This window comes from Scyliorhinus torazame, chromosome 13 (assembly GCF_047496885.1).
Source record: "Scyliorhinus torazame isolate Kashiwa2021f chromosome 13, sScyTor2.1, whole genome shotgun sequence".
Lineage (NCBI taxonomy): Eukaryota > Metazoa > Chordata > Chondrichthyes > Carcharhiniformes > Scyliorhinidae > Scyliorhinus > Scyliorhinus torazame.
In genome coordinates this window covers 71,660,195-71,684,896 of record NC_092719.1, presented here as the reverse complement: position 1 = coordinate 71,684,896, position 24,702 = coordinate 71,660,195, and the positions used below count along the sequence as shown (strand labels likewise).

At 46.3% G+C, this 24,702-nt stretch overlaps 1 protein-coding gene across 4 annotated transcripts in view; it reads right to left on the bottom strand.

Moving 5' to 3' along the window:
- aebp2 (AE binding protein 2) overlaps nt 1–24,702 on the bottom strand; it is a 169,451-nt gene that overhangs the window by 74,255 nt on the left and 70,494 nt on the right. For all 4 annotated transcript variants that reach the window (XR_011934088.1, XM_072471753.1, XM_072471754.1 and 1 more), the window contains exons 3-5: nt 18,664–18,771; nt 8,022–8,208; nt 3,001–3,125 (exon numbers count right to left, since the gene is read on the bottom strand). Coding sequence is in view for 3 of the 4 variants with exons in the window: in XM_072471753.1 (XP_072327854.1) it covers nt 3,001–3,125; nt 8,022–8,208; nt 18,664–18,771 (420 nt within the window). In the remaining variant the exon portion in view is untranslated. The remainder of the gene's footprint in view (nt 1–3,000; nt 3,126–8,021; nt 8,209–18,663; nt 18,772–24,702) is intronic.

Below are 24,702 nucleotides of genomic sequence, written 5' to 3'. Positions count from 1 at the left end.
TATCCTGTGCTCATCAGAGCAGGCCAAGGCTCTTGGTACAGCCTGGATCAACACTCTGGAAGTCGCCATTGACCAGAAACTGAATTGGACTAACCATTGGCTGCAAGAGGTCAGGGGCTAGGAATCCTGCAGCGAGTAACTCACCCCGTGTCTCCCCAAAGCAGGTCCACAATCTACAAGGCACAAGCCAGGAGCGTGATGAAATACTCTCCACTTGCCTTGATTAGTGCAACTCCAACAACACTCAAGAAGCCAGCAGCCCATTTGATTGGCACCCCATCCACAAACATTCATTCCCCCATCACCAACAAACAGTAGCAGCAGTGTGCATCATCTGCAAGATGCACTGCAAGAACTCACCAAGGTTCCCGAGACAGCACCTTCCAAACCCACAATCATTTAGGACAAGGGCAACAGATATATAGGAACACAGTCACCTGCAAGTTCTCCTCCAAGCCACACGCCATCCTGACTTGGAAATATATCGCTGTTCCTTCACTGCCGTGAAGTCAAAACTCCCTCCCCAACAGGACTGTGGTTGTACCTACACCAACTGAACAGTGGCAGTTCAAGGCTGCAGCTCACCACCTTCTCAAGGGCAATTATGGGTGGCCAATAAATGTTGGCCTAGCCAGCGATGCCCACATCCCTTGAATGAATAATAAATAAAAACACTTTTTACACACTGATTTTCTCCACTACTCTTGGTCAGGTACACCGTCTCATGAGCGGCTGTAATGTCATGTCCAAGTGGACACACATACCCGATCCTGAACTACAAATAAAATCAATCATATTATAGTCCAATTCTCACCGTGTTTCTCCATAGGCATGAACAGGGAAATAATAAGTACTGTAGATCATGGAATATATGCTGACCTGTCATACAAGATTACCACAATATTTTGGTGCCAAAGGCATATTTAGGTCTATACCTGGCATTTACTGATAAGTTGGCTCAGTCTTCCTATATTATCAATTTTGAAGAAAAAATAAATTTTAAACGTTGAAATTACTATGACAACTTCATTGCAGTGTTAATGTAAGCTTACTCGTGACAATAATAAAGATTATAATTCATTATACCGGTGGGCAGGGAGGGGGTCACTGAACCTTCCAGCTATGTGAAAAATGACTTCACCTATAAAAAGCATGTGAAAGTTTTCATCCCGTTAATTATCATTTTATGTGAGCTGTACAAGTATCCAGAGAACAAATGGTGTGCGTGTCTGCGCCCGTGTGTACATTTTATCACATCCACTCTAGGGATTGCCCGGCCTGGGTATTTTTGTGAGGATTTTGTTATTCGTTGAAACTTGAGATGGGATGCTGGTGGACAGTATTAAAGGGGATTAGAGTAGAGTTTGCACAATGGCAACGATGCTGGGACTGGGCTGCTGGAGCTCGTGGAGGATCCTGATCTTCGGCCGCAGAAAGTCCAGGAAAGGAAGAGAACAAGAGGATCTGGGGAACCCCTGGTCAGGGCCCCTCTCCAGACCTCGTTGCCCAGCTGGCAGAGAAAGTGCAGGCAGTGCTGGAATGGGTCACAAGTTCGCTCGCTGCCTCGGACTGGCAGGAGACTCAGCTGGGCGAGGGCGAAAGGTTCCTCCGCCTCTGCGAGCTGAGCCACCCGGTCGGTGCCCAACTACCGGTTCCACCAGAGAAACCCGGGCGATCTCCTGCACTTTTACCAGCAACTAGTCACACGGATCATTTTGCCTTCCCAGAAGTCAGCATGCCCAGAATCTCTGGATCAACTGAGTCTGCAAGGAGAATGGAGGTGGTGATGGATTGAATCCAGGCTGAAAGGCAAGCGAGGAGTCTATGGTCTCCGATGATGACACTCAATGTCCTCACTTCACAGATCGGGAAAGTTAATCACTCTGGGGCAACAAACAATTTTTCCCAGAGGTGTTTGCAGAGTTTTCTATCTGCTGAACTTAAAATAAGTGAATAAATCTAGTGTTGGAAAGGTGAAAAAAAAAGAATCCTTGGGTTGTGCTTGACCAATGGTCTTACGTTAACTCAACATGTAATTTCAATTGATTTGAATACAGGAACCTGAACTTGGAAGAGAGTTTCACGTGCATCAATTGATCAAATGCAGATAGACGGTTCCCTACATAGTTTTCCTATTGTTCGATTTTAATAGAGGGAGCAAAAAGCTTGAATTTTGCCATAGACTTGAAGATGTGTTCAGTACATCTCTCATTTGCTGGCTGCAGTTAGGCAGGTGGAAAGTGTTAATTTTCTTTTGGCACAAATATCTATTACCAGGCACCAGACCAAACTAGTTTCAAAGATGCGGAAAATATTCACCTTGCCTAAAAAAGAGTAAGTCGAGTAATTTTTCAGTGCCTCCTTTTTGGTTGCTTGACGTAACACATTTCATACAGGGTGGTAAGTAATTCAGTTTGTGGAGGATTTTTTTTAAGCTTTAACGGTCGAATTATATGCCACGATCCACGGTCGTTGATGTTACCGCTGCAGTCCAGGGTGCAGAAGAATTGTGGAATGACAATTGCTACTTAACCAGATCAACAAATTCATTAACTAATAATTCGGGCTTTTATGGATAAATGATAGGCTGAGCATCATCTAAACCACTAAATCAATTGGGAGACCTTGCTGACGATAAAACAGATTTCATGTGTGCATCCGGATAACATGGCACAAATCAGAATACATCAACATGCAGGGACAGGAATATGGCCAGTGCAAATATAATGGTGGTAAACATGTGGTTATCTTGTGTGTGTATATATACTTATCTGGCTAGCACATGGTAGCTACACATTCAGTTTACCAAGTAATGAGCTGTATGTTCCCACCTAACGGAAATGTCTGTCTCAATCTTTTATCCTATATATTTCCAGTCCACTTTTTCTTTTAGCCTTCAGTGTACGGAGATGGAAGGATGCTGTGAAAGTAAGAGTTTTGTGCCTGAAAATTAACAGCTAAATGATTGGAAGCGCAGCCCATTGGCAAAACTTTACTCACTGTGCTATGGAATACAACGCTATGTCCATTTCCATGACTTTCAATATGGGTCGAAAGATTAAAGCAGATGGCACGATGTCGTATGGCATCCATTGTTTGCGCATCAAAAAAGTCATGTGGTCTTGCTGTAAAAAAACAAAGATAAAATATCAAAAGGGAGCTGGTCACCAATGGATACAATATAATTTGCATGACTGCAATTTTCTAAAGCTACCAGTTAAAGTCACGGGAGAAATGATAGAAAACCAATTAAATAAAAATTACTCTCAGCTTTACCTGCTCTGAAAATGTAAAAGCAGCAATAGTGGCAATGATACAATAATTGGAAAAATCATCACAGTACAAAATAATTCCAATTTGAATTGCACTTCGATATTTTAGGCAAAGCATGCTGGAGCAAATAAAGTCTAGTGATCAAAGCTATGCATGTCATTTCAAATTGGCTGAAAAAAAGAGTGGAAAGTGGTTACATTATATCTTTACAATAAGACAGGCTAGTAGTGTATCCAGATGCAATACTATTAAGTCTTCATATGTCCACATTATATACTACACTCTGAAACAACTGGAGCAGTTCTCAAAGACTTGAAATGTAAACTCTACTTTCCTCCCCAAATAAAAGGTTTTCTCAGCTCCAACAGCCAGTTGCAATTGAACAAATTCATTCTTTTATACGTACTTCCCACTAAATTACAGCTTGTAACGGTCTCCAATTTCTGACAACTTCATAAACTTGCTGCCTCCACCAAAACATGATACCTTGATTTTCTTACTACCCTGCAACACACTGGAACTCATCTGTTATAATAGCTGTAAATGTATCTCCTCACCATCTGTCATCAACAGGTGTTGTTGCAATTACAAAGGAATACCTAGCATAGGGACAGGATGTGACTTTTATCCTGGGTAGTAAGATAAAGCTTTTGTAGCCAATAGATCGCTATAAAATATGGAAACCCTTCCCAAAATGTAATTAACGTGCATCAGGTGTACAGATGTAATTAAAATTGTAAATAGTTACTTCAGTGGAGAATAGTTTATGCAAATAGTTCAGACCAGGTGACGCTCCCCGTGGACACTATGAACATATTATATACAATGTCAGTGAATAATGGCTATGTTAGAATGGGGGACAATCAATCTGGAGACTCAATTCCAATAAAGCAGCTGATGTTGTGCACACTTTCCATGTCAAATAACCTAATTAATTGGTTTGGGCCAGGGCGCAACAAACAAAACCAAGCATACTTCTAATGAGAGCCATATTCTCGCACCCTACTGCCTACACATGGGGCCCACACACATTCTCTATATCAGGCAATGTGATCTCAAACAGAACACTTTCACCAGCAGTTGGGGGCGGGGGCGGGGGCAAAGATGAAATTCTTATCCACATAAATGCAGGAGTTGTGCTTCAGTTATTTGCTTACAAACTAAAATTAACTTGGAATATGGCAAAACTCTTGCTTACCACGACAAAGCAGCTTGAGCCACTGAAGTCGATCCATTTCAGGGTTCAATCTCAGCTTCAACTTGGACCAGCTAATGGCCGATTCACCATACAAAACCTCAAACACAAACCTTCCTGTTCAAATAACGTTGTAAAACACAAAGCAAATAGCACTTTACTCATGTATTCCTGCTGCTCCATAAAGAATCACATTAGCATGTGATCACGTTCCAAGTGTTTTTGAAGCTCTGTTACATGTGATACTAAATTTACCAATGAATCTCTTCTTTTGCCAATGCCATCATAGATTGTAGGTCTACATCCAGAGTGGAGGTGCACATCGAATACAGTACAAGAAAAGCTTAAATCCAAATATATTCAGTATGCAACAGTACTGGACATGCCATAATAGCACTCATTGTAATCTAATTTTTCAGTGAGACATGGCTGATCCTCTATCTCAACACCATGCTCCCACGCTCTCTCCATACCCATCAACCTCTTGAGTCTTGCAGCTAAAGTGATGTCACGGTTCCACCTTTAATACTTTGAACTGAATTTTTCTGTACTCAGCAGAGCCCAGGTGTGATCCTGCATGGACTGCTTCTCAAAAGTGACAGTACATCACTTCTGCAAGTGCATAAAAAAATTAAATAAATGCAAGTGCTGGAAATAAAATAGAAAATTCTGGAAATACTCAGGGTCAGGCAGCACCTGTGGAGGCAGAAATAGAGTTCACGTTTTAGGTTGATGACCTCTCATCAGAACCATTCTGACGAACGATCATTGATCTGAATGGTTAATTCTGTTTCTCTCTCCGCAGATGCTGCTTGACCTGTTTGTGTATTTTGAACATTTTGTTTTTATTTTGGGTTTTTTTTTTTTTTTTTTTAAATTGTTGTATTCACGTCATTTTGAAGTAAAGCAATCATGCGCAAACCTTGCAACAGTATTGCTTTATATCGAACTTGGTTCTTGCTTTCAGAGAGCAACAATATTTTCCACATTATGGCCAAGTATTAACCTGGAACCTTACAAGAATTTTTCAAACACTGTATTCAAGTCGAGTCAGATAGTAATAATTATCCAGCATTGGCCATTTGGACTATTGCACCCATGTCATTTTTCAAAAGAGCTACCCAATTAACTTCCTCTTTTGCTCTTTCCACAGATCTCTTTTTCAAGAATATATCAATTTCTATTGGAAAGTTACCAAATGGATGAGGGCATATAGGTCGACCGTTGTAGCCTTGACAAACCCCTCCAAAAACAGGGGCAACTTGTATGCCAAGAGAAAAACGTTGCCAGAGACGGACGTGGTGGTCGCCACCCCTTTGTCATTTGCCACATGGGGTCTGCTCCATTTGCGCACGTCTTAAAGCTTTCATGTAATTCATAAACAGCCCGTTACTGTACATTTGTACCCTTGTTACCAACCCTGCCAACGTAAACAGCTTTTCCTAATTATGCGATCAAAATCATCCGTCAATTTCAAAAACTCTTATTTAATCATGCCTTAAACTCCTCCACTCGGCATGGTGGTGCAGTGGTTAGCACTGTTGCCTCACGGCACCGAGGACCTGGATTCGATCCCGGCGATGGGTCACTGTCCATGTGGAGTTTGCATTCTCCCAGTGGTTGTGGGTCTCACCCCACAACCCAAAAAGATGTGCAGGGTAGGTGGATTGGCAATGCTAAATTGCCCCGTAATTGGGGGAAAAAAAGAACTGGGTACTCTAAATTTAAAGAAACAAAACTGCTCCACTCATTAAGTAGACAATCTCAACTTCACTGTCTCTCCATGTAACTGAAGTCCTTGTTCATTGCCGTTATTTTTTGTCGTGTTCTGTTCTATTGTAATACCAGTCCCCCAATTACATGTTGATGGTGGGAAAGCATGTTTTAGTCATTCTCTGCGCTAGGTCTGTGATCTGTGACTCTTTCCAACAAAAGTTATGAAGATGTGCTTATACCAAATATTAATTTTTAATTCATCAGCACGAAATGGGAAGTAAACTTTTAAAAAGAATCCTTTCTTGAAGCAGCATAAAGTGATTCCAACATGCATCAAGATAGAAAACTAAGTTACACTACATTCCAATTCTATAGAGAGGCGATGGCAAGTCTGCAAAATTCACTTAGTACAAATACTTTGTGGGACTGTGAAAGACCTTCCTGCCATTTTGACAAGATATTTATGAAAATCATCTACAGTACTTAACAACTGAAGATGAACCAAAGGTTAATTGCTTGGACAAAATATCTTGGGTTCAAGATAACCCTCCAGGTGATCTGAACGAGTTATATTGGAATCTACAATGTTTTAATTATGGGTAGTTGGAGATCACATAACCAGCACATGGGTTTCTCAGTAGAGCAGAAGTTTAGTAGCACTTAAATGGAGATTATACCCTTCGCTCTCACCCGGATTACTAATTTGACTTAAGTCTCCAATCTGTAGACAAAGAAAAAACTCAACACCACAGCTGTCTCTCCAGGAGAAAAAACCCTGGCGTCCACATTTTTAAACCTGAAGTATCAAGATCCAAGCTACAAACAATGAACTTTTAAAATTTCTTAAAATCTAATTTGGCCAATCTATCCTCTCCTATTCTGTACTCTTAATTGCATGTGGACTCCTTGTGTTTGCATGGGTGCATGTGCAGAAGTCGAAGCATACTTTATTATTTTACCCAGATCGGTTTAAATACAATAGCCTGTAACCTACTGGCTCTCCCGTTTATAGCCACACCAAGGAAGTTATGGCCCGATTAAACTTAGTTGCAAAACCAAGAAAACCTGTCCTGCTTGGTTTTCTTGTGATCAGAGTATGTGGAGAGTTAAGCACTCACTGACTTGGCAAGCGTAACCTGTGCAAACAGAAAAACCTGTTGCAGTCAAAAGGGGGAAGAGCTATTCAATCCCCCCCTCACCTGGTGTCTTTATCAGCAAGGAGATTGGGTTGTGAGAGACAGAACAGAATCATCAGGCCAAGAGCTGGGCACATCCATACTAAATCTCCTTTGCTGCCTTCGACTGCACCCCTTTACCACTCGGAATTTTTTCATTTTCTACACCAGCCAAAATACAGGAAATGCTGCATCCACAAGTAGTTAGATTATATAAATTTAGAAAATCTCAGCCTAAGTACAACCATGTATAGCTACAACGGAAGTAAAGGCCACCCCCATAGACAGAATTAAAACTCAAGTCAATTGTGGGTGGTGGGTGGTAAGCGTATTTATCCATTGACCTCTTATATTTCTGAATAAGATCAATTAAGTATCCGCTGTTGAATACAAAGGTATGCAGATTCATAGAGGAGCAGGCCATTCAGCTTGCTCCGTTATCGGACTGTGGTCGATCTGACTGTGGTCTCTATCTTCCTCTCTACCCCTTTGACTCCCTTATTGTCAAGAATCTAACTCAGCCTTAAACACAGTCAATGCCCCTGCCTCCACTGTTCCTTGGGGAAGAGGATTCCAGAGTAAACTCCAGAAAAACAATGTGAACCATGACAGCTACTGGTTGCAGAAAAATTGATTGAAAAATCAGAAATGTGACAACTTACGTAGTGAGCGCCGTCGTTTATTCTTTAACCGTCTTCGCTTGTTCATAACTGCTTTAGAAGGTGACTCCTCCTTAACCTTCGGCTGACTAGTGACTTTTGCAGAGTTTTGTTGGCTGAAGTGTGTGGGGACATGACGAGCAAGGCCACCTTGTGACGCAAAGCTAGCAGTACACCCACCTACAACACACTGAAAGAAAATAGAGCAGAAACGGTCACATTTCAGCTTGCAGCGTCAAGAGCAAATCACTGGAAAAATCATATTAGTAAGCGAGCTGAATGTGGAGCAAATGCAACTGCCACAGTTACATAAATAGACTGAACAGCTGGGAAATGATGTACTCCATCCCAACTAAATCTCTGATTTCAAAGAACATTTTAAATCTTTGAAGAAACTGATCTCTGATGTAAATGGACTGCACTCAGGTATTGATTTTGAAAATTCCAGATAATGCCAGAATGTCCATTCATTTTCATGAAATTACACACAAAATCAGCTACCTACATAAGAAAACGATGTTCCAAAAAAAACACAGTTCAGTTGGTAGCACACACACCTCATCATAAGGTTCGGTTCAAGTCCCACACTAGTGCTTGAGCACTGAGGGAACTTAAATTACTAATGGAACACTGCACTGACGGAAGTGCTTTCTTTTGGATGAGACATTAACCAGAGGCCTCATCTGCCTGCTTGGGTTGAAGCAAAAGGTCCCAAGGTACTACTTCAAAGAAGAGCAAGGAGGTTGTCCCCAGTATCCTGGACAATGTTTAACCCTCAACCAACACAAAAACCTGATCATTATCACATTGCTGCTTGGGGGAGATTGCCAAGTGCAAATTGGTTTCCTATATTACAAGTGACTGCACTTCAAAAAGTATTTCATTGCTGTAAAGCATGGAGATATCTGGTCTTGCTATATAAATGCAAATCTTCCATTTTTTAAAAAAAAGTTGAGATTTGGTTAGTTTGCAGATGCATCAAAACCTTTATAAAATTGCAACGTTAAAAGCATAAATAAATTTGGGAGGGATATATATAGTAGTTATAATGGAGATGTGCTTTAGCTTTACTTCCGAACACTTTTCAGAGAAATATATCTTGGCCTTGGGGGAAGTACAGCCATATTCACTAAGATTTAAATTAGGAGGGCAGGTCGTGTAATTTTTCGTTTGTGTTCCCTTGAGATTGGTTCAGGGCGATTGTTTCATGATTACCAAATGATAAACATAGAACGTTACAGCGCAGTACAGGCCCTCCGGCCCTCGATGTTGCGCCGACCTGTGAAACCACTCTAAAGCCCATCTACACTATTCCCTTATCGTCCATATGTCTATCCAATGACCATTTGAATGCCCTTAGTGTTGGCGAGAGCACTAATGTTGCAGCCAGGGCATTCCATGCCCTTACTACTCTCTGAGTAAAGAACCTACCTCTGACATCTGTCCTCTATCTATCTCCCCTCAATTTAAAGCTATGTCCCCTCGTGCTAGACGTCACCATCCGAGGAAAAAGGCTCTCACTGTCCACCCTATCCAATCCTCTGATCATCTTGTATGCCTCAATTAAGTCACCTCTTAACCTTCTTCTCTCTAACGAAAACAGTCTCAAGTCCCTCAGCCTTTCCTCATAAGATTTTCCCTCCATACCAGGCAACATTCTGGTAAATCTCCTCTGCACCCTTTCCAATGCTTCCCACAGCCTTCCTATAATGCGGCGACCAGAATTGCACGCAATACTCCAAATGCGGCCACACCAGAGTTTTGTACAGCTGCAACATGACCTCATGGCTCCGAAACGCAATCCCTCTACCAATAAAAGCTAACACACCGTACACCTTCTTAACAACCCTCTCAACCTGGGTGGCAACTTTCAGGGATCTATGTACATGGACACCGAGATCTCTCTGCTCATCCACACTGCCAAGAATCTTACCATTAGCCCAGTACTCGGTCTTCCTGTTATTCCTTCCAAAATGAATCACCTCACACTTTTCAGCATTAAACTCCATTTGCCACCTCTCAGCCCAGCGCTGCAGCTTATCTATGTCCCTCTGTAACTTGTAACATCCTTCCGCACTGTCCACAACTCCACCAACTTTAGTGCCATCTGCAAATTTACTCACCCATCCTTCTACGACCTCCTCCAGGCCATTTATAAAAATGACAAACAGCAGTGGCCCCAAAACAGATCCTTGTGGTACACCACTAGTAACTGGACTCCAGTCTGAACATTTCCCATCAACCACCACCCTTTGTCTTCTTCCAGCTAACCAATTTCTGATCCAAACTGCTAAATCACCCTGAATCCCATGCCTCCGTATTTTCTGCAGTAGCCTACCGTGGGGAACCTTATCAAACGCTTTACTGAAATCCATGTACACCACATCAACTGCTTTACACTCATCCACCTGTTTGGTCACCTTCTCAAAGAACTCAATAAGGTTTGTGAGGCACGACCTACCCTTCACAAAACCGCGTTGACTATCTCTAATCAAATTATTCCTTTCCGGGTGATTATACATCCTATCTCTTATAAACCTTTCCAAGACTTTGCCCACAACAGAAGTAAGGCTCACTGGACTATAGTTACCGGGGTTGTCTCTACTCCCCTTCTTGAACAAGGGGACAACATTTGCTATCCTCCAGTCTTCTGGCACTATTCCTGTAGACAAAGATGACTTAAAGATCAAAGCCAAAGGCTCTGCAATCTCCTCCCTAGCTTTCCAGAGAATCCTAGGATAAATCCCATCCGGCCCAGGGGACTTATCTATTTTCACACTTTCCAGAATTGCTAACACCTCCTCCTTATGAACCTCAAGCCCTTCTAGTCTAGTAGCCTGAATCTCAGTATTCTCCTCGACAACATTGTCTTTTTCCTGTGTGAATACTGACGAAAAATATTCATTTAGCACCTCTCCTATCTCCTCAGACTCCAAGCACAACTTCCCACTACTGTCCTTGACTGGCCCTACTCTTACCCTAGTCATTCGTTTATTCCTGACATATCTATAGAAAGCTTTAGGGTTATCCTTGATCCTACCTGCCAAAGACTTCTCATGTCCCCTCCTGGCTCTTCTTAGCTCTCTCTTTAGGTCCTTCCTAGCTAACTTGTAACTCTCGAGCGCCCTTACTGAACCTTCATGTCTCATCTTTACATAAGCTTCCTTCTTCCTCTTGACAAGTGTTTTGACTGCCTTAGTAAACCACGGTTCCCTTGCTCGACCACTTCCTCCCTGCCTGACAGGTACATACTTATCAAGGACTATACTTATAAAGATACTCAATAGTGCATATACACAGAAACGATTTCCTTTGGCGAAGGAATCCAGAATTGACAATTAGAGGTAGGTCATTCAACAGTGAAATCAGGAAATATTTTCATACAAAGGGATAGTGGAAATCTGGAACTCTTGCATGAAAGGCTGTGGCTGCTGAGCCAACTGCAAAAACCCCGACAAGATTGATGAGGTTTTGGGGGATTGAGTGATTCTGAGCGGTTTTGGGGGATTGAGTGATTTTGAGCAATGGTAGGTAGATGGAGCTGAAGCACAGTCATGATCAAATAGAACGGAAGAGGCTCGAGGGGCTGAACGGTCTACTCCCTCCTCTCTTCCTCCCCCCTCACCCCCCAAATTCCTATGAAAAAGGTGGGATGGCAACACGGTAGCACAGTAGATAGCACAGTTGCTTCACAGCTCCAGGGTCCCAGGTTCGATTCCCGGCTTGGGTCACTGTCTGTGCGGAGTTTGTACTTTCTCCCCGTGTCTGTGTGGGTTCTCTGTGTCTGTGTGGGTTTCCTCCGGGTGCTCCGGTTTCCTCCCACAGTCCAAAGATGTGCAGGTTAAGTGGATTGGCCATGATAAATTGCCCTTAGTGACCAAAAAAGGTTAGGTGCGGTTGCTGGGATAGGGTGGAGGTGTGGGCTTGGATAGGGTTCTCTTTCCAAGGGCCGGTGCAGACCCGAAGGGCTGAATGGCCTCCTTCTGTACTGTAAATTCTATGAAATTCTATGATTTTAGCAAAGTGCTAACTGCAGTACCTGAACATCATGATGAGAAGGTCGATCTGAAAGAGATCCAAACCAGTTTCAATGCACAGTCCATTATTACTACAGCAGGTTCAACTGCTGCCCGATTGGGCTTTTCTTCCTCCCTTGTCCTCAACAGCTTTCAAGAAGCAACTCACTACTTAGTTTAAACAGAAGCAGACAACACAATTGATGCTGGCTTACTAAAGGGGTTACTTATTGATGTTCTGTGTATTATATGGATATCGATCATAATGACAAACTTGTTCATTTGAATTTCAGCAGACATTTTCAAACCCCAATTACACTATTGGAGAACTTGGACAAAACTACAGTAGGATTTGACTGGTCAAATTGCAAGTGCATCAACTATTTAAGATGGGAAAACACACTTCCCGGAATAAACCACACGTCGTATTGTATTAAAATGCTAGTTGTTCAAACGTTATGAGCCGCTAATAATCTACATTGGATTCTAATCATCAATAGGAAGCAGCAAAAATACTGACTGGTGCTACATTATAAACCCATCATATCTATTGTTCTGTAATCAATACACTTTCCAATATCTTGATGTTCAGAAAATGAGTTAGGGTGCTGCAATGCATATTTCATATGACATTTCATATCAGTGCACTGCTATACTTTGAATATCATATTGAGAATCGTGACATTTCAAAGCTGCGTGCGTCACTCAAATCAGAGAGATGCTGCCAACAGGTGGTCTTGCAGCACATCAAATCTGAAGTGCGGACTTCCGGTTGCGGCTATGCTGAGCTAGGTCGTACGTTCGGCAGCTCCCTCCAGAAACTGACTTTTGGCCTCTTTTGAGGGGCCCCAGCGCCATTTGTTCGATGGTTCCCAGTGTGGGAAGGTGACAGTACAATTTCCCCGGCACTGTATGGATTGGACCAGGAGTGGAGCGGTGAAAAAAGTAATTCTGGTGCAGTGAAAAGTGCGAGGGAGGAAAGTCAAGATGGCGGCGGGTGGAGACCAGGCAGCGTGGGCGCAGTGAGCGCAAGAGCAGCAGGAGTTTCTCAAGCGCTGCTTCACGGAATTGAAAGCAGAGCTGCTGGAGCCGATGAAGGCTTCGATCGACAAGCTGGTCGAGACCCAGAAGGCCCAAGGAGTGGCGATCCGGGAGGTGCGGCAGAAGGCCTCGGAGAATGAGGACAAGATATTGGGCCTTGCGGTGAAGGTGGAGGCGCACAAGGCACTGCATAAGAAATGGCAGGAGAAGTTCGAGGACATGGAGAATCGGTCGAGGAGGAAGAATCTGCTGATTCTGGGTCTCCCGGAGGGCGTGGAGGGGTCGGATGCTGGAGCATATGTGGTCACGATGCTGAACACGTTGATGGGCGTGGGTGCCTTCCTGAGGCCCCTGGAGCTGGATGGGGCCCACTGAGTCCTGGCGAGGAGGCCCAAGTCTAACGAGCCACCGCTTGGTGGACAGGGAGTGTGTTCCAAGATGGGCAAAAAAGGAGCGGAGCAGCAGGTGGGAGAATGCAGAGGTCCGTATATACCAGGACTGGAGCGCAGAGGTGGCTAAGAAGAGGGCCGGGTACAATCGGGCTAAGGCGGTTCTGCATCGGAAGGGGGTGAAATTCGGGATACTGCAGCCGGCGCAACTGTGGATCACGTTTAAGGACCGGCACCATTACTTTGAAACGCAAGAGGAGGCATGGACCTTTATTCAGGCCGAAAAGTTGAACACGGACTGAGGGTCGGTTGTGAGGGGAGGTCGCGGGGGGCTACTGTGGCTACTGGGGGATGTTCTGTTCTGTATTGTTTCCTTGGGTGCTGGGTGGGGTAGGGTGAATTGGTTCGAAGGGGGGGGGGTTTTGAGAGAGTGTGGGCGTCGGTGGTTGGAAGGACGGGGCCCCGTTGGGGGGAGGGGAGGTGGGAGGCCCTAGGTGGGGGAGCTGGGATTAGGCCGCAAAAGGGAGATGCGCCAGAGAGGGCGGGGCCGGTCTGATGGAGAGCGTGGGCTTTTTCCCGTGCTATGGAAGGAAGGGGGCAGGGCGGGGGGGGGGGGGGGGGGGGATGGGCGGTGTTGGAGAGGAGCGTCCGCTGATGGACAGGAAGGGGGGGGGGGGAAGATTACCACACTGGGGGGTCGATGGAGTGGTGGGAGTGGCCGGGGTCAGGAGTCAGCTGACTTACGGGAGTGCTATGGGGGGAGCAACGCAGCTAAAGGGGGGGGGAGGGGGGAGAAGAGAGGGCGGACTGGGTTGCTGCTGCATTGGCCAAAACTGAGCTGGAGCTCGGAGAGAGCCGGGGCGGGGGTCTGACGCTTGGGGGAATGGAGAGTGCGGGAGGCGCGGGCACGCGGCTGGCCTAGAAAAGGGGATGGCTAATCGGCGCGGGGGGGGGAGCCCCCTGATCCGGCTGATAACTTGGAATGTGAGAGGCCTGAATGGGTCGGTCAAGAGGGCCCGTGTGTTCGCGCACCTGAAGGGACTGAAGGCAGATGTGTTATGCTCCAGGAGACGCATTAGAGGGTGGCAGATCAGGTTAGGCTGAGAAAGGGGTGGGTAGGGCAGGTTTTCCACTCTGGGTTGGACGCAAAGAATTGAAGGATGGCGATTTTGGTGGGAAAGCGGGTGTCGTTTGAGGCGCTGAACATCGTGGCAGACAATGGAGGTAGGTATGTGATGGTGAGTGGTAAGCTGCAGGGGGTGCGGGTGGTATTAGTGAATGTATATGCCCCGAATTGGGACGATGCCAGATTTATGCGGCGCATCTTGGGCTGGATTCCGATCCTGGAGGCAGAGAGCTTGATAATGGACGGGTAAGAGGCCGGACGGGTAAGAGGCCGGCGGCGGCCAAGGTGCTGAGGGCGTTTATGTACCAGATGGGAGGAGTGGACCCATGGAGGTTTGTCAGGCCGGGGGCCAGGGAATTTTCTTTTTTCCCCCACGTCCATAAAGCCTACTCCCGGATAGACTGCTTCGTTATGAGCAGGGCACTAATTCCGAGGGTGGAGGGCACGGAGTATTCAGCCATAGCCATCTCAGACCATGCCCCGCATTGGGTGGAGCTGGAGCTAGGGGAGGAGAGGGACCAGTGCCCGCTGTGGCGCCTGCATGTGGGCTTGCTGGCGGATGAGGTGGTGAGCGGGCGGATCCGGGGGTGTATTGAAAGCTATCTAGAGGCTAACGATAATGGGAAGGTGCAGGTGGGGGTGGTCTGGGATGCGCTGAAGGCGGTGATTAGGGGAGAGCTAATCTCCATTAGGGCCCACAAGGAGAAGGAGAAGAGAGAGAGGGAGAGATTGGTGGGGGAGATTTTAAGGGTGGATAGGAGGTATGCAGAGGTCCCCGAGGTACTCAAGGAGCGTTGAAGCCTCCAGGCCGAGTTCGACCTGTTGACCACCAAGGCAGAGGTGCAGTGGAGGAAAGCGCAAGGGGCGGCGTATGAGTATGGGGAGAAGGCTAGCCGGATGTTGGCACACCAGCTTCGGAAGCGGGAGGCAGCAAGGGAGATTGGGGGAGTTAGGGATAAAGCGGGGAACACGGTGCGGAGTGCTGTGGGAATAAATGGGGTATTTAGAGACTTTTATGTGGGGCTGTATAGGTCTGAGCCCCTGGCGGTGGGGGGGGGGATGCGTCGATTTTTGGATCGACTGAGGTTCCCAAGGGTGGAGGAGGAGCAGGTGGCTGGGCTTGGGGCACCGGTAGGGCTGGAGGAGCTGACTAAAGGGCTGGGGAGTATGCAGGCAGGGAAGGCACCGGGGCCAGATGGGTTCCCGGTGAAATTTTACCGGAAGTACATGGACCTGCTGGGCCCTCTATTAGTGAGGACTTGCAATGAGGCGAGGGATGGGGGGGCCCTACCCCCGACGATGTCCAGGGCGCTGATCTCGCTGATCTTGAAGCGGGTCAAGGACCCATTACAGTGTGGGTCGTATAGGCCAATCTCTCTCCTCAACGTGGACGCGAAGCTGTTATCGAAGGTGTTGACTGCCAGAATTGAGGACTGTGTCCCGGGGGTGATTCACGAGGACCAGGCGGGTTTTGTTAAGGGAGGGCAGCTGAATACCAATGTGCGGAGGCTCCTTAATGTAATCATGATGCCTACAGTGGAGGGGGAGGCGGAGATAGCGGCGGCGATGGACGCGGAGAAGGCCTTCGATAGGGTGGAGTGGGGATACCTCTGGGAAGTGTTGAGGAGGTTTGGGTTCGGGGAGGGGTTCATTAGTTGGGTTAGGCTACTTTACGAAGCCCCGGTGGCGAGTGTGGCCACGAATTGGAGGAGGTCGGAATACTTTCGGCTGTACCGGGGGACGAGGCAGGGATGCCCCCTATCCCCCTTGCTATTTGCATTGGCAGTTGATGCCGGAGGTGTTGCGGATCCTCAGGGAGTTTGGGGACTTTTCCGGGTATAAGCTCAACGTGGGGAAGAGTGAGCTCTTCGTGGTACACCCAGGGGACCAGGGAAGGGGGATAGACAAGCTCTCACTGAAGAGGGCGGAAAGGAGTTTTCGGTATCTTGGGATCCAGGTGGCCAGGAGCTGGGGGACCCTACACAAGCTCAACTTGACGAGGCTGGTGGAGCAGATGGAGTAGGAGTTTAAAAGGTGGGATATGCTGCCACTCTCCTTGGCGGGTAGGGTACAGTCGGTGAAGATGACGGTGCTCTCGTGGTTCCTTTTTATATTCCAGTGCCTCCCCATCCTGATCCCGAAGGCCTTTTTGAAGAGGGTCAGTAGGAGCATCATGGGATTTGTGTAGGCGAAAAAGACCCCGAGGGTGAGAAGGGTGTTTCTGGAGTGGTGTAGGGACAGAGGAGGTTTAGCGTTACCTAATCTGTGTGGGTATTACTGGGCTGCCAATGTGGCGATGATACGCATGTGGGTAATGGAGGGGGAGGGGACGGCGTGGAAGAGGCTGGAGATGGCATCCTGTGTGGACACGAGTCTGGGAGCACTGGTGACAACACAGCTGCCGCTCCCGCCGACTAGGTACACCACGAGTCCGGTGGTGGCGGCGACTTTGAAAATTTGGGGGCATTGGAGGCGCCACAGGGGTGAGGTAGAGGCTTCGGTTTGGTCCCCGATTCGGGAGAACCATTAGTTCGTCCCGGGGAGAATGGATGGAGGGTTCCTGAGCGGGCACAGGGCAGGAATTAGAAGGATGGGGGACCCGTTTTTAGATAGGACGTTTGCGAGCCTTGGGGAGCTGGAGGAAAAATCCGGGCTTCCCCCCGGAAATGCCTTCAGGTACATGTAGGTAAGGGCGTTTGTAAGACGGCAGGTGAGGGAGTTCCCGCTGCTTCCAGCACTCAGGATCCAGGATAGGGTGCTCTCGGGGGTGTGGGTTGGAGAGGGCAGGGTCTCGTCGATCTACCAGGAGATGCAGGAGGAGACAACATCCGTGGAGGAGCAAAGAGTAAATGGGAGGAGGAGCTTGGGGAGGAGATAGACGAGGGTACGTGGGTGGATGCCCTGGGTAGGGTTAATTCTTCCTCTTGCGCCAGGCTTAGCCTGATACAATTTTATGTTCTTCACAGAGCGCATATGACAGGGGCGAGGCTGAGCATATTCTTTGGGGTGGAAGACAGGTGTGGGAGGTGCTCGGGGAGCCCAGCAAATCATACCCTATGTTCTGGGCGTGCCCGGCACTGGATGGGTATTGCAAGGACAATGTCTAAGGTGGTGAACACCCAGGTTAAGCTGAGCTGGGGGTTAGCACTATTTGGGGTATCGAATGAACCGGGAGTGCAGGAGGCAAAAGAGGCCGGAATTCTGGCCTTTGCGTCCTTGGTAGCCTGGCGGAGGATTCTGCTACAGTGGAAGGATGCGAGGCCCCCGAGCATGGAAGCCTGGATCAGCGACATGGCAGGGTTCATTAAATTGGAGAGGGTAAAATTTGCCTTGAGAGGGTCTGTGCAAGGGTTCTGCAGGCGGTGGCAACCGTTCCTAGACTTTCGAGCGGGGCGTTAGGAGGTGGTCAGCAGCAGCAGCAACCCAGAGGGGGGAGGGAAAGAGAGAAGGAGGACTGTGTGTTTTCTACTGTGTTTATTATTGCTTAATGGGGGGTTTGTATATTGGGGGAATTCGTGATGTAGTTGTAAGATGTTTATTTATGCGTTCTTTGTTTTTCTTTTTTCTGTAAATAAGAAAATATTTTTGTTGAAAATAAGTAAAAATTTGAATAAAAATATTTCTTTAGAAAAAAATCAAATCTGAAGTGCAACTCCAGGCTGGTGTAAAGTACATCTTGAAATTAACCTCAGAGCTCTGTTCCATCTGAATTATCAAAACTAGCTCTGCTTTCTATGCACACTCAAGTGTTCAGGCGCAAAACTCCTTTGTGGGTTATCTAATTACATCCTGAACAGATCTGTTGTGGGCAGCATTAGTCTGCCAGTTACACATCAGATATCCAGGCCAGAACCCAAAGGCAGCTGTATATTCAACCATCACCTGGAACAACTGGATTCCAAAGGCACATATCAACCAATCATGCAGTCTGTGACTTATGCCAAACAAAAGGATAGGTATTTTGGGAGCACTGCATTTTGACATAATTTGCCACTCATTCCTTAGAAATTTGCACCGATGTTCTTCTGAATCCATATTTGGACAGAATGTGCAATGGGTGTTTTCACACATACCTTAAAGGGTTTGTCTCCACTGTGTGTAAGCATATGCCTCTGCAGCCAGCTCTGACTAGTAGATGGTGTGTTGTATACTTTGCACCCTTTCCATAGACAGACAAACACCTGAAAATACAAATTTGGCAAATGGTTATACTACTAAAAGGAAACACCACTCAAGATTTCAGGAATTTCTCCTTTCTTTAACAAAAAATAATTACTTTTGGAGAAACAGAACAGAATAAGGGAGGTCAGAGGTCAGTAACTGAACAGGTCTCTTTTTTGGACTTCCATTACCACAGCACTCCCAACATGCAACTTAGTACAGTCACATGCAAAGCAAAATTCCATCTGCACTGCCTCAATGTGTTCAAAGGCAGACAAGTACTCATACTGTACCAGTTTGACATTTTTTACATTATTGGTCATCAGGGGACTAGCCTTTGCACGATCTATTACAAATGGTGGATAGCTGCACTAAGAACCCACACCCACTAAAATCTGAGGTTGAGACTTTCCAATAATTTCACACAGGACCTTCACAACTGGAGGGGGCTTTTGAGTTTGATCTTTATAACGCTGATTCCTTTTTTATAAAGAACTATTTGGGAGTCATGCAAAACATTACATTGGATTCAAGCCACAAAGACATTACAAACTCTTTGAACTCAAGTCAGAAAAACACATCACATTTGAGAGCGTGCATAACACCAGATCTTTTACTTAACCTGCTGTATATTAAGAAAGAAAATAAAGAGAAATCCAAGATGCACAAATTAAGAATTTTTTAAAAATGCATTCAAATTTCAGTTCAACAATTGGGACATAGTGCCAACTCACTAATTAAGGTTCACTATGCTGACATAGCTGAGTAACACAGGAAGACGCTGCGGACTCAGAGGCAGTGAAGGTCTAACAAAGACAGCTCAACATGACATTAACCTGGGTCGGTCAGCGGCACATGAAGGACAAATGCAAAGTAGAGGCACTTGCAGTTCTCTGACAAACTCGACAAGTATAAAGGGACCTGGAGATATTAGCCAAAACATTGCCCAGCATGTACATTGAATGTGCAATAAATGAAGCAAACAGAATGCTAGGTTACCGTATCAAATCAGTTGACCACCAAGCATTGTGCTGAAACAGTGACCTGGTCAGGCTGCAACTAAAAATACAACAAGGGAGGAATTCAGCCCCTATAGGCCTTGCAGATATCAATAATGAGGCTGATCCAGTTTCAAGGAATGAACATAAGGAGCAAGATAAGCTAGCACTTCAGTTCCAAGACACAACTTGGAGGACTATATCTTTTAAAATATTTTTATTCTCCTTTTCCACATTTTCTCCCAAATTTGCACCCACCAACAATAAACAAATAAGCAGTAACGAATGTCAATCCCCATATCAACAACAATCCCATCCTCCCAGCAACCCACAAACAACTGCCCGCATGTTAACATAAACAAATAACAAAAAGGAATCAGGAATCACCCATAGTCACCATTAACATACAGTACCCCCTCCCCCCAACCCCCCTCCACTAATGTTCAATGTTATCCAATTCTTTACAGTCCCCCTCCCCCCAACCATCCCACTAATGTTCAATGTTATCCAATTCTTGAAAGTGCATAATGAATAATGCCCATGAATTGTAAAACCACTCCATCATTCCCCTCAGTTCAAACTTAACCTTCTCAAGAGTCAAGAATTCCAACAGGTCCCCCGCCATGCCAGGGCACAGGGTGGAGAGGTTGATCTCCATCCCAACAGGACCCACCTTCGGGCGATCAAAGAGGCAAAGGCTACAACATCTGCCTCCGCACCCGTTTCTAACCCTGGCTGGTCCAACACACAGAATATGGCCTCCCAAGGGCCCGGGTCCAATTTCACGTGCACCACTTTAGAGATTATCCTTAAAACCTCCTTCCAGTAATCCTCCAGCTTTGGACAGGACCAAAGCATATGAACGTGATTTACGGGGTCCCCCGCAACGTTCACACACATCTTCTACTCCCTCAAAGAGCCAGCTCATCCTTGCCTTTTAAGGTGTGCTCTATATATCACCTTCAGCTGTATCAGCCCCAATCTCGCACACGAGGTGGAGGTTTCCCCCTCTCCCAACTCTTCCTCCCACTTTGCTTTCCTTCGAGTGGTGCCTTCTCTTCTTCCAAAATAGCCCCGTAAACCGCTGACACTACCCCCTTCTACAATCCCCCTGTCGTCAGCACCTCCTCCAGCAATGCGGAGGCCAGCTCCACCGGGAAGCTCTATTTCTTTCCTGGCAAAATCTCGAACCTGCATGAATCTAAACATTTCCCTCTGCTCCAGCCCATACTTCGCTCCCAGCTCCTTCAATCCTGCAAACCAACCCCCAAGAAACCTAATCTTTTAGTGCCTTAATCCCCTTCTCCTACCATTTCCGAAAATTTCCGTCCCACTTTCCAGGCTCCAATCTGTGGTTCCCCCGAATCTGCATTTCCCTTGACCCTGCCCCCACCCAAAGTGTTGATGAAACTTTCTCTAAATTCACAATGAAGCTATTATTACCAGACTCAGAGTATTTTCCCGGGACCATCGGGAGCGGCACTGTTGCTACCGCCTTCAATCCCGACTCCCTACACAAACTCTCCTCCATTCCGACCCACTGGGAATCAACCCCTCTAACCTAGCTCCGCACCTTCTCCACATTCGCCGCCCAGTTGCACTTTTAAGCTAAGTTTTTACAGGATGCGGGAACCTCCAAGTTAGTGGTTTCAGATATCTGCTGCGCGTCCTTCTAGATGGTAGTGGTTGTGTGTTTGGAAGATGAAAGAGCCGTGGCAAATTTCTGCAGTGCATCTTGCCATTTTGCACCAGTGTTGGAGGGATTGAATGTCTGTGAAAGGGGTAGCAATCAAGTGGGTTGCTTGGTCCTGGTTGGTGTCAAGCTTCGAGTGTTGTTGGACCTGTACCCATCCAGGCAAGCGGAGAGTATTCCATCACACTCCTGACTTGAGCCTTGTAGATGGTGGACAGGGGTCAGGAGGTGAACTACTCACCATAGGATTCCTAGCCTTTCTTGTGCTCTGGTCGCCAGACAGTATTTATATGGCTAGTCCAGTTCAGTTTCTGGTCAGTGGTAATCCCCAGAAAGTTGGGGGGGGGGGGGGGGGGGGGGGGGGGGGGGGGGAGGAGAAGAGATTCAGCGATGATGCCACTGAATATCAAGGGAGCGATGGGGGTTAGATACTCCCTTATTGGAGATGGTCATTGCCTGGAACAGATGTTACTTCCCACTTGTCAGCCCAAGCCTGGATAATGTCCAGGTTTTGCTGCATTTGGACATGAACTGCTTCAGTATCTGAGGAGTCACAAATGGTGCTGAACATTGTATTGTGATCTGCAAACATCCCCCATTTCTGACCTTATGATGGAAGGAAGGTCATTGCTGAAGCAGTTGATGGTTGGACCTAGGACACTACCCTGCAGATCTCCTGGAGCTGAAATGATTGACCAACCTACATCCCGTAAAAACTTAGCTTAAAAGCCACAATTATCTTTTATTGTGCCAGATATGACTTCAACCAGCAGAGTTTCCCCGTTGATTCCCAATGACTCCAGTTTTGCGATATCTCCTTACTCGCCATACTCAGTCAAATGCCGACTTGATGTCAAGGGCAGTCACTCTCACCTCTGGAGTTCAGCTCTTTCGTCTAGGTTTGAACAAAGACTGTAATGACCTCAGGGTCTGATTAAACCCAAGCGGAATCCAAACTGAGCATTCATGAGCAGGTTATTGCTGAGAAAGTGCTGCTTGAAAGCACTGTTGACGACCCCTTCCATCATTAGGCTGATGATCAACAGTAGACTGAGAGGGTAGCAATTGGTCGGGTTGGATTTGTTCTTTTTGCGTACAGGACATACCTGGGCAATTTTCCACATCGTCAGGTAGATGTCAGTATTGTAGCTGTACATGAGCAGCTTGAGTAAAGACATGGCAAGTCCTGGAATATAAATCTTCAAGACTGTTGCCGAATATTGTTTTGCAGTATCCAGTGCCTTCAGACGTTTCTTGATATCACATGGATGGAATCAAATTTGTTGACGACTGACACCTGCAATGCTGGGGAACTCCGGAAGACGACGAGATGGGTAATCCACTTGCACCTCTGGCTGATTATTGCAAATGCTTCAGCTATATCTTTTGCACTGATGTGCTGGGCTTCTCCATCATTGAGGATGGGGATATTTGTGGAGCTTCCTCTTCCAGTGAGTTGTTTAATTGTCCTTTACCATTCATGGCTGGGTGTGGCAGGACTACAGAGCTTAGAAAAAAATCCATTGGTTGTGGAATTGCTTAGCTCAGTCTAGTACTTGCTGCTAATGCTGTTTGCTGCAGAAGTAGTCCTGTGTTATAGCACCACCAGGTTGACACCTCATTTCTAGGTATGCCTGGTGTTGCGCCTGGCCTACTCGCATTGAACCAGGAATGATCCCCTGGCTTGATATTAATGTAGAGTGGAGGATATGCCGGGCTATGAGGTTACAGATTGTGGCCAAGTACAATTCTGTTGCTGATGGCCCACAGCGTCTCATGGATGCCCAGTCTAGAGTTACTAGATCTGTTCAAAGTCTATCCAATTTCGCCCGGTGGTAGTGCCAAGGAGGTTATCCTCAATGTGAAGACAGCACTTAGTCTCCACGAGAACTGTGCGGAGACCGATACTGTTATGGACAGAAGCATCTGTGGCAGGCAGGTTGGTGAGAATAAGATCATATATGTTTTTCCCTCTTGTTGGTTCCCTAACCCCTGCTGCAGTCGATGTCTAGCAACTTTAGAACCTGGCCAGCTGTCTGTGGTTGGTGATAGACATTGAAGATCCCACTCAAGAATACATTTAACAATAACAATCTTTATTACTACCACAAGTAATTTTTATGCTTTTTGTTCCCGCTTCATGAAATGTTGCATCCTCTGCAGTGGTGAATAATAATAATAATCTTTATTAGTGTCACAGATAGGCTTACATGAAAAATAAAATGAAATTCCTGCGAAAAGTCCCCAGTTGCTAACTCCAGCTCCTGTTCGGGTACACTGAGGGAGAATTCAGAATGTTCAGCTCACCTAACTGCACACCTTTCGGGACTTGTGGGAGGAAACTGGAGCACCCGGAGGAAACCCACGCAGACATGTGGAGAATGTGCAGACTCCACACAGACAGTGACCCAAGCGGGAATAGAACCCGGGGCCCTGGCGCTGTGAAGCAAGAGTGTTAACCACTGTACTACCATGCACCCTTGCCACCCATAGTGCTTCCACCAAGTGGTGTTCAACTTGGAGTACTGATTCCTCAGCTGAGGGGGATGGTACATGGTAATCAGCAAGAGGTATCCTTGCCCATGTTTGACATGGTGCCATGAGACTTCATGGGATCTGTAATAACCCTTACGAGACCCACAGGGACACCCCAATTGAACTCCCCGTGGGACACATGGAAGACAAGCTTCCCACTCTTGTAGAAATCAAATCAAAAAAGCCGGCCTGGGCAGCGACCGGTGCGATCAGTAGCCCCAGTTGGGATCTTTGGACCTTTGTTTTTGTTGTTGAATCAAACTCTGGTTGAATTTACCTTCTCGGGCCTCCTAAACCTTTAAAGGGTCCAGAGTCGATATTGAGGACTCCCAGGGCAACTCACTCCTGACTGTACATCAGTGTGCCACCACCTCTGCTGAATCTGTCCTGCCAGCGAGACAGGACATACCCAGGAATAATGATGGTAGTGCCTGGAAGTTATCTGTATCTGGAGTATGCTATGCCAGACTGTTTCTCTGGTATGCTGGGTACTCTCAATCAAGGACAGGTTTTATCCTACTCTGTCCTATTGGTCGGAACATTTACCTACGTTTTCCCTAATACAACACACATCTATAAAAAATATAAGGGGGCACTTTAACATTCAATCATACATTTCAATTACTGTACACAAAAAGGGGAACCTCTAACTGTCCTTAACTAAACTCATGCTGCTCTCTAATTGCCAAAGGAACTTGGTACTACCACCGGGCGAAATTGGATAG